A 16,656-nucleotide genomic window follows, 5' to 3' on the forward strand; every position below is an offset into this window, starting at 1 on the left:
GTCATAATGCTTTTTTTAATCAATGTAATGATAAACTTACATAATTTATTCTGTAATTAAACCAGGACTAACTAGGAGTTCTTCAACCCCTTTCACGAGTTTTACCATTACAAGAACATCTGCAGGTTGGTTAAAGTTAGTTGAAGTTGAATGAATTATCCTTACGAAGATAATATGATTTAGCATCCATTTTAATGACGGTTTTTCATCAAATAATGCACACATCAATTCAGTCATTGGAAAATTATTGAATGACCCAGCATTCGTCGCCAAAATGCTGTATTCCTCTTTTTCAAACATAAAACTATTTTTTTTTTTTATTGAGATTTGATTCCAATTTTGGGTATAAGCATTCAAAGTAAATTAATTTTCAATCCTTCGGCCAATCAAAAACGATGGAAGGGAACTGAATACTCGATATCAAATATTTTCATCATTAATGAATGAATATTACATATCCCTTCATGGATGAATGGGAAATTCTTCAACCATTCATCCTATCGAAATCAATTCATGGTAGGAAGGTTCTTTCCCTTAAAATTAGACATACAACGCCATCTGTCCTTTATATATTCGTCTAGCCTCTTTGCTCCAACATGGGAGTTCGCTGCATTCAAAGCTGATATTTTTAAATGATGTTTTCTTCTAGTTTGCTAGGTGGATTGAACAGAAATACATCAGACTATTTTTAGTTGATTCAGGATTTGTTAATAGTCCACTGGTTGTTTCACACTGCAATCTATCAGCTTGGAAATTTATATTCAACTTCATAATCTTACCTACGCCATGGTAGGAAACACAAAAAAGCAGAAGCACATAAAAAATTTACACATGAGTTACAGAGAACCAAATTATACTATTTTGAAACCGATGTAGTTATTTCTGATATATTATATTGAAAATGAAGTCAAAAATTCTATTAAGGGAAAAATGAAAGACAAAAAGAGCAAAAACGAATATGTTCTTTATATGCAAACTCAAAATTTAATATTTTTTCGCACTACTAAAAAACTAGCTGAAGTAAGCTTATGTAGTGTGAAGTATTGTATTGGGTATAATTTTTTCCACATACAGATCTCAATCTGTCGATAAATTTTGGACTTTAGGACAATAATTCAAACTTTGCAGAAATCGTGTATAATTAGTGTATAAGTCGAAATTATTTTTGATTCTATAGAGTGATAAAAAAGATTCTACCTTTTTCAAATGAGAATACTGAATTATTTAATAATTTTCTGAGTCTACATGAAATTCTGATTTCGAAATACCCCAACTTCTTGACGTAGGTCACAAATTTCATGGTTATGATGGTTTAAACTTGAGATCGTTTGTTGCAAACCGTTCAAGATGAGTAGGTATGACTTTTTTATGTAACACCCGAAGAGTTTTCAAGTCTTCTGGAGTTTTTGGAACACTATTTTGTCAGTATAAAAGACAATGTGATTTTTCGAAAATGACCTCTAAAAATGTCCATTTTTCCAAACAAATTAGAATGTTTCCTCAAAATTGAAGACAGACAGAATAGTTCAGGGCATGCTCTTTGAAAATATGGCATGGTAGTATTTTATCTTTGCTACCTTATTTTATTTATGTAAATTTCACATGAAAGAAGAATATAACTTAAAATTTTCCGGTAATATTGTTGCCAAGAGCTGAAAAAAATTGAGTAATAATTATATGAGGACAGTATTGCTATCCCCACATGAATCAAACAAAATAAAATTTACACAATTCTGAAACAATACACCGCATATTGTACAACCCGAAAAATTCGGAGAAAAAATAGAAAATAACAGATATACAGCTAACCAATCAGCACCAGAGTATCAAATGCCTCCTGTTCTATTTCAGTACCTGTAGAGGAGGAAAATTCCTAATTGGTAGGTGCTGCCTGAGAGGGGGAAAATCAGCGACTTATCCTAGTGTTCCACGCTTTTCAGTCTCAACAGTCAGCACAGGAATCTCTTGTTGGCTGCTCAACATTTACCATCTTGAATTTTTGAACCAGGTACGTCACCCAAAGGTTATATAAGAAGTGCATTTATAAAACTTTTCTTGTCGAGGGACATCCTACACGATAATCAGTGCTACCAGTGAAAATCAGTGAATTTTTCTTCGGTTAGTGCGAGTGGTTTGTAAAATGTGATCACGTGATCAATCGCGCTATTTTGAAAGGGTGCAAACGTGAAATTTTGAAATGTGTCACCAAAATCAACAGAATATTTTTGATGCAAATTTCATCAAACGTGGAATTTTTATTTATTCATTCACAGGAATTGAAAGTAAAACTCTTTCTGAAATATATTATGCACCGAAAGATCTATTTGAAAAAAAGGATTAAAAAAATTGATAAAATTTTCGGAAATAACCACGAAAGTATTACTACATTTTTAGTCCAAATTTCAGTGTTGGCTCAGTATGAAAAAACCGCTCTCACAGTTATTTGAGATAATTGAAGAGAAATATCATTGAAAATTTTCCATATCAAGCAAGATTTCAATTTTATAGAAAGATTCGATCAATTCATCTACATCTTTCTGAGATAACGTGGTCCTTTAAATAACCTGCTGCCAAATTTGGTCCGAGCTGTTGTTCTATTTTTGTTGTTATACAGTAAAGGGGATATATTTAGATCATGGCATCAAGTAAACATGTCTAATGAAGCCTAAATTACTTCATATTCCTCTCATTATTAAACTGTCCAAATCTAATCCATGCATATTCTAAAATTTCAAATATTCAGGACAAGCAAAGAGAATTTGGCAATTTTCATATGTTGGGAGAGTTTTTGTTTATAGTCAATCGAAGATTGTGTGATAAATGGATTCTTGAATTTATTGCTTCCAAATTTTTAAACCAATAATCATTTGAATCGATCAACGGGTCTAAGGATCGATTTTCATAAACTTATTATTGAAAATTTTATTCGTGAATTCCAGAACAAAATAAATAAGACGAGGGGCGCAAAGTGAAAATACAATAGAATAAAAAAATATTACTGAAAACTGAAACATACCAATAAAATTAGAAAAAGTCTACATAAGTGACGTTTCATCCTTGTTCAAACTTGGATCGTTCAAAATAACAAACCTAATATATTGTTAATCGAAACTTTTTTCAGGACAACAAAAACATCCAACAAAATGGCGGACGATGAAGTGAGGTTAGTACATCAATCATAATACATCGTGTATTCGAAATAATTTCAAATACAGAAGAATTTCAGGCGTTACTGAAGTTATGAAATGCTATTATTGCATCAAATCATTTCAAATTTCTGATTTTGATTTCTTTTTCATGTATTTATTTTGATGCCCTGACCATCATGGACCAACAGTATTAGGATAATGTCTAGAAACTTCAAAGACTCCTCAAAGTTTCAAGGTAATTATTTTCAAAATATTTAGTTTTTGGAACAATGCTTCGTAGATGCACCTGAAAAATAATTGATTATAGCTTTTTGATTACCTTTTTGAGACATGACAAATTATACAGATCTGTTCTGTGAACTTAACATTGGCTTTGAAATTTGAATTTTGCTATGGCCTTCTACTTGTTGATATCAACAATGGTTTAATTTTTAAGCTTTGATTGTAGTTGTCCCCTTTTATGTAGTTTATTGGAATAATAGTGATTAGAAAATAATTACTTGGGAATTATTGGAGAAGTAAGTGCTTTTTAAGTTTTGTGTTTGCATGTTCCCATCATAACTGATATTTACATAATGAGTTTTGAAAATATTATCACAATGATTCTTCCATTTCTGTTCGAATCAAGTTTTATTACATTTTATAACTGTAATTCCTTTAAATACACACATGTTTCATCAACTTACTACAAAACTATTCACTGAGATTAATTAATTCCTCATTTCCATATTTTTTGCGTTAATTTCTGTGTACTGAACATTCACTCGTGTCGAATTCAAGCAAAATTCACAGTAACAATATTAACAACAATGAAAAATTTGGATATATTCTAATTGTTTTTTTTTATTTTCCAGCAAAAGAAGAAACTTGAGGAGGCACGTAAGATGATGAGATCGAATATTCCCTGATGTACAATACTTAAAAAATTTAAATTCATCCTTACATTTTCTTTCCTTTGAAATAATATAAGAGTTATTTGAGAAATCTAGGTATTTTATGAAGAAACGAATGTGGTTTGAAGTTCAAAGTAAACTTCCTTTTTGAAAAAAAATTATAATATTTTTTGAAATAAATAATGAAATTTTTTTTTCATACTTTGAGTAGGGAAAAAAAAGTGTTTGGTTGGAGGTTCTTTGAAAGCATTTTTAGTTAAAATGGGAATATTCGTTTGTTTCAAATTTAAAAAAGTTATTCAAAAAAAAAATAAAAAATATAATATGAAAATAGGAAAAGAAGAGGAAACAGTCCGAGATCGAGCGCAAGAGGGCTGAAGTTAGGGCTCGTATGGAGGAAGCCTCCAAGGCCAAAAAGGCTAAGAAAGGTTTCATGACCCCCGAGAGAAAGAAGAAATTGAGGGTAAGTACCTCCTAAACTTGTAATTTCGAAATATTGATTTTCACTTGGGGACAAACAGTTGCTGCTGAGAAAAAAAGCTGCCGAAGAATTGAAAAAGGAACAAGAACGTAAAGCAGCCGAAAGAAGGCGCATCATCGAGGAAAGATGTGGTAAACCAAAAATAATCGAAGATGCAAACGAAGGTAAATATCGTTTTTTCAGTTACGTATATTTTAAGTCGTTATTTTTTGACGGACTGGTGAAAATGATGACCACAAAATGAGCTTCAGAAAATTTCGAAGAAAAAACACATGTTTGAATGTTTGTTAGATCAAAGTTATTTTGAGATTCAAACATCACTTTATTGGCTGAATGAAATGGTTTTATTATTAAATATTATAATTATTATAATAATTATAATTATTATTTTTATTGAAATATCTATGTTTTTAACTAGGAATGCAATATTTGGAAAGAGAAACTTAATGCTCTACCAAAGCTGAGGAAGCTCAAAAATTTTGAGTCTTCTATTTTCAATTTTTTTCAGCAATTTTTCAAATATGAGAATCTAAACGTTTACTCACTTATCCTACACATTCTTTTGCCCATTTCATTACAAGTTCCACAGTTTCAGGTGGAAATTCAATCTTATATTTGTAGTACAATAGTACAAAACCAGTACACTCAAAACATTGATCCTGAAACGATCACGATATTCCTGAACTTTTGTTGAGCAGTATATTTATCGAAACATACGAATTTCAACATACCTCAATGTAGTCCAACAAGCTTCGGACATTTCAAAAATAGACGCCGAGCGATCGAAAACACAAATGAAATGTTTTCTTCGAAATTGGAATGATGCCATTTTGTGTCATCACTGACGCCCAAACGTTTCTACACCATGGGAAAGTGTACATCTCCTCAGATCATTTATGCGGATCTCGAACGAATAAAAATAAATTGTTGATTTTTCGTTTTGTCTAGAACAACTTAAAAGCATACTCAAACAATATCACGACAGAATCGCACAATTGGAAAGCGCTAGATTTGATGTGGAATATCTAGTAAGCGTCAAAGACATGGAGGTCAGCCCAAAATAATCGTAAATCTCAAGCACGTGGCGCTTCTACGTCTATGTATCCAACATAATAATTTTTTCAATGCGGGTACCTCTTTTTTCCCTAAACACACCACCCAAGTTACACTCCACTATGAAACGAAAAAATTTTTGATTTTTTTTACATATATTTTTATTATTCCCATCATTATGACATTTTAGAGAAAAAGTGGTACCCCTGTGCACTCGTCGTTGGCATGTGCAAAAATGCATTCAATACTTTTTTGCTTTTTGCTTTTTGAAGACTACTTTTTTCATCTTTTTTGACGAATGCATTTTCTAAGAACCATTTCTCACCATCGCAAGAAATTGTGTTTTGGGAAATTGAAGAAGAATATCTATGAAATTCTTCACTTTCACTTTCATTCATAATATTTTTCTTCTACATTCCGATTAGGTAGCGTTATTTATAGATCACTAGGTAGATCTAATTTTAACCTGGACCAAAGACTGCGTTCTGTAACTTGAGATGTGTTTAGATTGTTGGAAGATTTCTGGGATCTTATATGGAACAATTTTCGTGATATATTCTGACGAAATACTCAGAATTAATTTTAAGTGTTGCTTTTCGAACAATCCTTTACTCATACAAGAATACTTTTAGCCCAATTAAAACAATACTGTGAGGCTTACCATAAAAGAATTGTCGAACTTGAAAATAAGAAATTTGACCTTGAAAAAGAAGTGGAATTCAGAGATTTCCAGGTAGAACACGAGGGAGATTAATCTTGCACTTTGGCATTGATGATTACGGTGTTGCCAACAGTTTTTGTATTTTACACTTACACACCCATTCCACTGTTTTTTCAATGAGCTTCTTTTTTCACGTCACACATTTTTTTCGGGTTGTTGGCAACACTGGAACGAGCACGGTAGAGCTTTTCGCACAACGTATTATTAATTTGCAAACTTAGACGTTTTAACGAGTATATACCAATTTTTACTTATGCGAACTACACAAAACACTTTTTCACCCATTTTTACTTTTTCAATCTTTGCATTTTGCTTCGCTTCTCCTTTTTTATTTGGTGTATGGATGTTTCCATAATGCTACCCCATAACATTCACATCTTTTTCAGAGAATATCAGTATTCTTAGCTGAAAGGTCAAATTTTCAAAAAAAAAAATTAATTATTCGAATATCTTATCGAAATTAATTTGAATAATTATTCGATCAAGTATTGTACTCACAGATCGCTGTATAGTATTTTTTTCATTGATTAATTAAAATTATTTTTGAACCTTAATTGGTTCGCAAATGTTCTAAAAATATTCCTGGGATAAAATAGGTTAAACTGGATGAAAAAAACATCTGGCCCACATTGTTCTAAATTAATATGAATATCGAAGATTAAAACTTGGATTCGCTCAGATAAATAGATATATAAAATAGCCCAAGAGGACCAAAATGAATTCACCAATGATTTTATTGAAATTATTTATTTTAGCCGAACTTCAAACCATATGTAGGAGCTATTATGAAAAAATTTGCAAACTCGAAGAAGACAAATACGATTTAGAAGTTATCGAAAAAAATAAAGCATTCGAGGTACACCTCATTGAGGGTAAAAAAAATGGCAGTTATTGAAAGAGAACGATGTGATTTTTTGAAAGATTTTAGGGCGCTATTACGGAATGGCATATTTATTCCGAGTGTAATCTCAAAAATTTGCATCACCCAAAAATTCGATCAAGCACTTGAATCCATACAAAACTTTTTCAGTCGTGGATTATTCGAAAATATAGTAATTTAAAATGTTTAAATACACTTTCATTCAACGTTATTTTTGATAATGAACCATCCTTACTATTTTTCCTAGATGAAATAAAAAAGATAATGTAATTTATTTGCAGAATATATTTATTATTGATATTAGGTTCCATGTAACATGGAAAATGCGAAAAAACGAAATAAATTTAGTAGTTAGTAGTACTTTTTATTTATTTTTTTTTCAAGCGATAACTCTAGAAAATAAATATCATAATGAGTTTGTAGAATAAAAAATATGGGATTTTTTTTAAATACGTAATTGACAATCAACTGAACATTCCCTTGAAAGAAAGTATTTTAACCAGCCACTCATTGTTCTGATATTTTGTATGAATATATTCTGCGAAAATGCTACATTTAGAGTACGTTTACATCCATTTTTTGCTACTACAAAAACGGGAAAGTTAATTATAAATAATTCAAACGAATCGATATGACTGCGTCATTCAGGTACTTGATTGATCGAATTTTGTAACAAGAAGTGCTAAATTGAGCACAACGTGAGAATTGATTTTTGTTTTCATACATACGATCTTATTTTTGAGGTTATTCTCTATTTTACCCCGCAATGTAAATAAGCAGCTGTTGTGAATTTGACAGTAATCCCTTTTCATAGACAAAGGGATTCCATCCTCAAAACCAATCCCTAGTATACACAAAACACAAACAGTTTCACAACTGCAATATTATAAACACAAAAATCACAACATGACGATATAGCGTAAAGGGCCCCATACAATACTCATGATTTGTTCGAGTTAGAGAAGAGATCTCAGCTAGGCTCTTGAAACCTTATTTATTTTATTATTTTCAGTTAGTTTGAGTCGAGGACATACACATCAGATGACATTAATACATGATTTTCAAGAAAAATCTTGAGTGTGAGAATAGTCGAGTAAGATTTTCGACCAAAAATAATTTTATGCAATTTTCATATTAGAATGGGAAAGCAATCTTCGAAAATCTTATTTTTTTATCTTACGAATATTGACAAGAAGAATGCAGGTCCAATTTTGGTTTTGGCATTATGCCTGCAATATTTTTTCAAAATAAGAATGTTTATTTCTATATGTTTTATTGATATTAATATTTATGTTCAAAATCTTCTAGATTATGTATTTCGATTTTTGTCTTGTTAAGATCAAAATTGTTCACTTTTTGGATAAGTTAATTTGGAAAAATCAAAGAAATCCAGATTTCTAATATTCTTTTACAGTGCTGTCTTTTCACGTTAAATTCTCATACCCACTGTCAGAACTCATTAAATGGGGCAATAAATAAATTTTGGAGAAAAATGGTCAGAAATTAATATCGAGATAATAATGATTTCTGAAGGCATCAAAGGATTCCTCTTAATTTATTATTTTTATCATACATTCTTCAACGAATAAAATGGGTTGCTTTTGTTAGGTTAGCGATCAAGAAATTTCAGATTATTCACTAAATAAATTTATCGGAATTAAAGAAAATATTCCACGATCTTTTTCCTGATTTAAGAAATTATCGTTTTTTAATGGCCATTCACCAAAATTATGCTTTGCCCCACACGTCACACGAAGATGGTAAAACAAAAGTCGCCTTATGTGGTGTCCAAGTACTTCTGTTTTTCTGTGTCGGGCTATGACTGTACAACCATCTTATGGGGCATTTCCGTTTCCGATTTCTAGGAGAACTGAAGAAGATTTGCAAAGAATATTATGACAGAATGTATATTTGCGAGGAGCAGAAGTGGGATTTGGAACGCGAAGTCAGGAAAAGAGATTGGGAGGTACAAGAAACATATAAAACGAGTGACGACTCATAGTGTTAATAGCTTCATCAGACATAATTCATATAAGATATTACAGAATGTCTTTTCCAATCGAAACAAGTGCTATGCAGATTAGGCCGGTGATAATCAATAAATTTTGGCATTAATCGTAAAGCTCATGACATGTTTATGTCGAAATATCTTGTCAAGTTTCCAATGAGGTTGATCTTCAAATCTGACCAGTGGTTTCCGCGTTTTATCTTTAGGACACAGGCATAGAATATCAAGACTGAACTACAGGTTCCATTTTCAATCAATCAACAAGTTTGACAATTGAAATCTTCCAGTCTATTGATTTTGACAAAGAAAATACAAATTTCTATATGCTTCATCCGAGAACTCTTTTTTATATTGGGATATACTACTATATAATTCTCAACAGATAAATCTCATTGGCTTAAAAACCATTTCATACCATCTGACGTGACTTTTGAAAAAGATTTCAAAAGCTTTCAAGTCATCTCTATGATCAAATCGGCTATAGCTGCATAGCACTAGATATTCCACTCATTTTATGTTACTTCGTTGTGGTTGATACCTCCTTCAACCAAATGGTAGATAATTATCATGAAGTGTTGAGCCGTATTTTGACCATCCCATTTTAAGCCCTCAATATCGTGACTAACAACTGAGACTAAACAAAATAATACACCAAGGTCTGTCATTGTCAGTATCATTCTATGTTAACTTGTCCGGACAATGTCTTGATGTGCTGGTTGTCATTCATACAGTTTCATACGACGGTTTTTCAGTTGTTTTTTTTTGTGAAGTTGGTATCAGTGCAATCAGACAGACTTTCTTGTGGAAAGAGATCCTAAGATAATATCTCCTGGCTTCATGGCTTTGTTCGAAGTATCCCTGAACCTTCAGAAGCTGATCGCTTTGCTTTGGTCTCTGACAAACAATCAGATTTCTTTGTAATGCAGAAATACCTAGTTTTTAATGCAAATTTCAAGACAAGGCAGGCGACACAAAATTTTGGTTACGATCAAAAATTCACTATATCATTTGGAATTTCGTGGTTACAAAAAAAACAGCAGTAGTGCCTTTTGCTATGGTTTTCACTTCCTCAACTCCATTCTCCTAACCTTATTAGAGATTTTCTTTGTGGAACGTCAAGAATTTTGCCTTGGATGGTAAAAGGATGAAGTTGAGAAACTGGAGTTCGCATATTTTGGTTTGTTAATATGGTTGCTGCTAAAATTGCTAAAATGTCCAACAGAGAAATGACAACTAGAGGCTCTCTTAACGTTAGTTTAACATTTGATAATCGCCCTCGGATATAAACTCAATGTGAAATTTTTGAGATAAACTTTGCTTGCAAATCAAACATCAAAAAAAGAAGAAGCAAACTGATTGTCATTCAAAGTTGTTCTCTGGTGGAATCATCTGATATGCGGAATTATTCTTAATCGTAGATTAGGTGAAAAATTGAGCTTGAAACTAGCTTTCCTTACTCGGCAAGCAATTGGCAATAAGCACCTGCAGCTTTTCTGAGAATAATCGACTAGTACTACTGCCTAACGTTTTCTCACAAAGAGCATAGAGGCTCAACAACCCAACTTCCCTCCGAAATACGGCATGGCCCTTCATGCATGAAAACCCTAATTTTTTTGCGGAAATACTTCATGTTCCAAGCCTTTGACAAATGAAGAAGGAAGAAATCGGAAATCGGCAAGAAAACAGAAGTGCCATGCTTGTTTCACGAATTTTCTAAAGATCCAACATCCTCTTTGTTATTTTAGGATCCCGTTTCTATATTCAGTTTGTTAATAATATGTCTAATAACATTGAGAATCAAGAAACCTGGGGCCCACTCTGTCAGAAAATGGCATTCTTCGACACCAAAACAATTTAAATGGTTAAATAGTAATCTTACAGCCCTCTTCACAACGTTTCGGTTTGAAAGAGTGCCATCTTCTGCCTTTTTCTGAACAAATATAAAGTATCCAGCTTCTGGAACACTGCAAATGACCAGATAAACAACCAGAAGACCAATCCCTCTTTTGAAAACCTATGAAAGCGTTGTTTTTTCAGATTTTTTACCATGAGTATATTTTTGTAGTATAAACGTTTCACTATTTTATTTTTTTAGATTTTCTATTTTGTTACAATGTTTTTGAGCACATTGTGATTCTATTTAATATCACCTTTTTTCTCTGTTTCTGTCACTCCATTCTTGTATATAGCTAGCTTTTGTGTAACATCCTTTCTCTACCTATCCTTCTTTTCTGTTGTTTTCTGTTTGGTATTTGCATGCACGCATGAGTGTTGTAAGAGGTTTGTCTGTATTCTCTGGTGAACCAATATTTCCCATACTTCAAACAACATAATTGAATTAATCATTTCTTCTGATATTGTTTCACCTGAGCATTTTCAAAAGAAGTTACTGTTCATTATCGAATAAAACTCTGTAGATATGCTCTTCAATCTTAGTAAATTGTCCTAATTTGTGGAAAAAATTTAGAAACTGAACAGTAAATTCGTTATTTCCTCCTGTATACTTTCTAATATTTAAAATTGCGAACAGATTGCAGACCTCAACACCCAAGTCAATGACCTCAGAGGAAAATTGTAAGTGCCACCTGTACTGATTTAATTTAATTATATAATGCAACTTGTTTTTTCCATGAAAAATGGGTTAATTCAGAATTTTCATGTATTTTTTCTTATAGCGTGAAACCTACTTTGAAGAAGGTATCCAAATACGAGAACAAATTCGCTAAACTTCAGAAGAAGGCAGCAGAATTCAACTTCCGTAATCAACTCAAAGTTGTCAAGAAGAAGGAGTTCACCCTAGAAGAAGAAGATAAAGAGGTGAGTTATTCTGAGTGAAAAAAATAGTTGATTAGATATAATGTAAGCGAATATCTTTCTCAGGTAACCCAGGATGAAAAAGTCAATAATAAACGTTCATTTTTGTTGATTGTTTTTTTGTTTTTTTTAAGTTTTAATTATTTTTAACATTTTTTAATCTCAAAAATATCGCAATTCTTGATTTATTCTCACAACTAGCAGTGCAAATTTGTCCTTTCTTCGATTTACAAATAATAATTAATAATCGAGAAAGTGCTTTTTAGGTAAATCTCTCGAAACGCCTTATAATTAAAAAAAAAGGTTTCGATGAACTCAAATCTTGAAGAGAATTTTTCACTATACATACAGGGTATATCTTCATTGGTTGAGTAGATCTACTCAAAAAAAACTGGTGCCGAAAATTTGTGAAAATTTCTATAGACAAAAATATTGAACAACCAAGTTTTTTGCACTAAGATGTCGATATAATTTTGTTAATCACACTTTTCAATAAATTTAGAAAGGTTTAGTAGATTGCATCAGCTCTAAAGGATACATCCTGTACGCAACAATGCTTTATAACTTTTCAAAATGAATATCTTCAATAATAAATTGATTGTGAGCTTTTTTAATGAAATTATATCAAAAATTGGAAGCGAATCCTGTTATCAATGGCTATATTGATATATTTCTAGAAAGAATTAATAATTTCTTATAATTACCTGTCCCCCTTCAAATCACAGTTGATTCAGGTTGAATTTATTTTTCACAGCCCAAGAAATCTGAAAAAGCGGAATGGCAGAAGAAATAAATTTTGGCAGCCCAGTTTTTTTTTAAATAATCGAATACACATATTTTTCTTCGTTAAGTTAAAAAATAAAACATAGCCTAGATATTGTCTTGTTTATTCGAAGACATACCAATATATATACACCTTTTTAGTAGTTGCATTTTTCACAAGTAACTACATTTTTCCTAATATTTTCATTTTGTATTTTGAAGCTTTTTAATTTTTTTTTAATATGGATAATTAGAGGTGAGAGAACCTTGCTGCAATATTCTGCTGTTTGGTTTTTAACAATAATTATGCGCTGCTGTTTCTCAATTTTCCTAAGACGGTTTTTTATAATGTGCCAGTTTTAATTGACTAACTTGCTTGCTGTAACTAAATTGTCGTTTTTCAGACTTCTCAAAATGCTTCTGCATCTCAAAAGGTAAAAATGGTATAACGATACATTTTCAGTAGATTGCTTGTACTGCACATCTTTAGATATGAATTTGTAGGAAAGTTTATGCACTGTAATATATTTTTTTTTCAGGAAATTTAAATTTTAGTTAGTTCAAATAATTTTTTATTCCAAACATGCTATTGTTCGAAGCTTCAGATATTTTTATTTGCTAATTCATTATGTCCTGCCTATTTTAAAAGAATAAATGTACCAAAATCCGAAAGATATGTTGGTATACAATATTGAAAGATTAATTTTTTTTATTTTATTTTACTCACTTTTTCAGTAGGCTGATTATTGTTGAACGAGCACCCTCTTGCATTCTTTGTTGTTTTTCTTCACTGTCCTTTCACAAGTGCTAATAGACTCTGATATATTTGATGATATTTTCAGAAAAAACCCGACTGGTCCAAAAAGGGTGAAGATAAGAAGGTACAAGAAGTTGAAGCATGAGTATATCACCCTGATTAACATCGAAGCCTTGTTGGTGCAAAAAAATTTTAAATACTCCCTAAGAACTGTCAGTTTTTCGAAACTGCATGTACTCGGGTACTTAATTCTGTGTATGTCTAAGTTATACTTTATGTAATTTATTTTAAAAAAGAATGAAGATTATCTATGTTTGTGTTGTCTCTGTCTTGAACCTGTTTCCTGTCATTTTTAATATGTCCTTATGTTATTGATGAAATCACCAAGCATGAGTTAAGTAATGGAAAAAATTATCCCCGACGTAATGAAGTCCTGAATGAAAAAATAATAATTAAAATAATATTCATTCACGAATTAACTGATTTTAAAAGTCCAAACACTAAATGTTCGTAACAGTTAAGTCCCAAGTTGAAACAAATACTGACATAACATGAAAGATTATACTAGCGTCATAATAAGGTTTTGTAAAGGGCATTCGCGATAGGTGTGCACAAAATGATTATAACAGTTGAACAGATTTTAGGCCGGTCCTGTAATTATAATTTTGAGATTTCTTAAATTTAATTTCTTGGACTGATCATTGCAGAATTTATTCTAAAATTACTTTTTTTTTTGCTGACCATAAATACAAGATTAGGTAAAATAAAAACAAATTCATTAAAAAATAGCTAGAAAATTTTCGTTGACTAATTGATGAGGTATTTTCTTTTGAAATTTTTCGTATAATCCTTGTCCATAAAACATAAATTTCCATGGCAGTTTCTAGTTTATTTTCATATTCTTTATTATTTTTATCTCATTCTAGTAAAAGGCCTTGCTAGTAAGTTTCAGTTTACAATAAGTAGTAATATTATTCTTTCAATTAATTATTTCGTTATTTAACCTTACAATTCTATCAAAAAATATATTTAAACCATACAGAGTGTGAAGAAAATAATTTTAAGGAATGATTCCTAGCCAAAAAATAGTGTTGGTCTGTCAAATAAATTTTCTGTATTCGAGCAAACAAGGACTAACAGAGCAGACCTTCTATAGGAGCTAGAAGGCAATCAAAAAAGTGGTGTGTCCCATGATATCAATTTTTTTGATTGCCTTCTCGTTTCAATGGCTTTTCATTTACACCCTTAATAATAACAACAATAAATTGCACAAATTTCGGATAAATTTGACCTAGTTTTCTCGGCAGTCCACCTAGAATCGATCGAATAAACTGACTCACCCATATTCAGTCATATATATCACTCCTTTTGACACATTTCAGGAAGGTGAAGAACCACCCCAACCCCCACCAGCAGAAGGAGGTGAGTATTCCAACCCCATTATAAAACATTATTTAAGTTCCTCTCCCTTTCTGAATATATCAGATGCCAAAGCAGGGGAAACTCCACCAGGAGCTCCAGGTGAAGCACCTAAAGAAGGGGAAGCTGCACCCCCAGCAGAAGGAGAAGCACCTCCTGCCGAGGGAGCTGCTGAAGCTAAGCCACCTGCTGAAGGCGAAACTCCAGCTGAAGGACAGCCTCCCACCGAGGGTGAACAACCAAGTGCTGCTGAAGGGGAAGCTCCTAAGGAGGGAGAAGTCCCAGCAGAAGGGGTAGAGGCGCCCCCAGAACCACCTGCTGAACCAACAGGTGAGCAAATCTCCTCAGAAATATCTGTGAGAGGTAAAGATCTGACAGAAGCTGCCAGAAACATCGACCCTTCTTATTTAGAACAACATCCAACATTTTTCTTGAAAACTCTCGTTGACGGACAATAAAAATAGCTCTCAATCAGCAACAAAATAATTGTCTTGCAGGTTTCGAAAAGTTCAAAAAGATTGTCACCGAAAAGGATTACGACATCATCGCTCTACCAGAAGGTGTCATTGCCCCAACTGACAATAAAGATGATGTCAATATCCCCCACTATTCTCTTGTGGAAAAGAGAAGGAATAGTGGTGAAGGCGTTTTGCTTTACATCAAAGATTCTTTGAGATACAAGGTAGTCGACTTGGCTACTGATAATACCGAAGGACACCCGAGCATGGAGGATTTGGTGGCTAAGCTAGAGAAAAATGGTAACAAATAAAACTCATGGTGAAGTCCACTCATTTCATCCTTCGCACATCAATAATGGTCGAATTGTAACAAAACTGTAACGGTACTATATAAACGCAGAAGTTGATAATCTCTCATGGACATATTTCATTGTTATTGTTTTCTCTCACTCTTCATTTGGATGGACTAATCATATTTGTTATAATCTCCATGATACATCGAAGGTGTTTCACTTCTTGCGAGATTATTTGGTCAAAACATCGCTCCAATTCCAGGCTTACAATCTCCGACAAGTGGCGAAGTTCCTACAGACGCTGCCCCAGTGGAAGGTGCTCCTACAGAAGGTGCTCCAGCTGCAGAGGAAGGTGCTCCAGCTCCTGCAGAAGGTGCTACCCCCGACGGAGCAGTTGCGGAAGCAGGTGAGCCCAAACCTGAAGGAACTGAACCCCCAGCAGAAGCTGCCCAGCCAGCAACAGAAACTGTCCAACCCTCTGCAGAAGCTGGTGCTCCACAAGAAGCTACTCCAGCTGAACCAGCTCCACCTGCTGAAGAATCACCTGCTGCTCCAACTGAAACAGCTGAATCTGCTGAACCTGCTTCAGTTGAAGTACCAACATCACCAATGGTTGAAGGTAAATGACAGATGAATTAGGCGTTTTATAGATTGGTTTATGAGTGATATTTTTTCTGTTGCAGCTGCTGCCTAGGATGGGAGGATTTGAAGGGATTGCTACCTTAGAAACATTTTCTCTTGTTTTTTATTACTTATTTATTAGTTAAGATGAGAATTGTGGGAATGCAAGAATAAATATTTTTGATTTATCAGTTTTTTCTTTACATATTTGAGGTTTTCCAGAAAATTTACTTTAATAGGTATGAAATATGTGGCTGCGTCGACAGTTAAGGAAGCATGCTTTTTATTTCTCACTCTGTAACTCTCAAAACGTTCATAATGAGCCAATCGAATCCAACAACCATGAG

General features: G+C 32.7%; 1 protein-coding gene across 18 annotated transcripts; it reads left to right on the plus strand.

Annotated features, from left to right (window-relative positions):
- Positions 1 to 1,884: 1,884 nt before the first annotated feature.
- Positions 1,885 to 16,497, plus strand: LOC123309136 (troponin I). 18 transcript variants are annotated; one of them, XM_044892070.1, is made up of 15 exons: positions 1,886 to 2,008; positions 3,122 to 3,158; positions 4,004 to 4,024; positions 4,377 to 4,505; positions 4,564 to 4,687; positions 5,472 to 5,572; positions 11,716 to 11,759; positions 11,861 to 12,002; positions 13,166 to 13,195; positions 13,604 to 13,642; positions 14,901 to 14,940; positions 15,004 to 15,267; positions 15,435 to 15,695; positions 15,951 to 16,307; positions 16,372 to 16,497. In XM_044892070.1, exons 2-15 carry the CDS (start codon positions 3,144 to 3,146, stop codon positions 16,380 to 16,382), a joined length of 1,578 nt encoding a protein of 525 aa, XP_044748005.1. In that variant the 5' UTR covers positions 1,886 to 2,008; positions 3,122 to 3,143; the 3' UTR covers positions 16,383 to 16,497. The 18 variants fall into 18 exon arrangements, 17 of the variants coding, with proteins under 17 accessions (XP_044748010.1, XP_044748009.1, XP_044748015.1 ...); XM_044892068.1 differs by lacking the exon at positions 5,472 to 5,572 and adding an exon at positions 6,209 to 6,309 and having other exon boundaries at positions 1,887 to 2,008; XM_044892069.1 differs by lacking the exon at positions 5,472 to 5,572 and adding an exon at positions 7,053 to 7,153 and having other exon boundaries at positions 1,887 to 2,008.
- The last annotated feature ends 159 nt before the right edge of the window (positions 16,498 to 16,656 follow it).

Source organism: Coccinella septempunctata, chromosome 3, assembly GCF_907165205.1.
Source record: "Coccinella septempunctata chromosome 3, icCocSept1.1, whole genome shotgun sequence".
In the NCBI taxonomy this organism is placed as follows: Eukaryota; Metazoa; Arthropoda; class Insecta; order Coleoptera; family Coccinellidae; genus Coccinella; species Coccinella septempunctata.

Bases quoted from the DNA above. Each gene is read 5' to 3' on its own strand.
- LOC123309136 (XM_044892070.1), top strand. The intron at 4,506-4,563 runs GTAAGTACCTCC...GGGGACAAACAG, and splicing joins AGAGAAAGAAGAAATTGAGG to TTGCTGCTGAGAAAAAAAGC. The intron at 15,696-15,950 runs GTAACAAATAAA...CTCCAATTCCAG, and splicing joins GGCTAAGCTAGAGAAAAATG to GCTTACAATCTCCGACAAGT.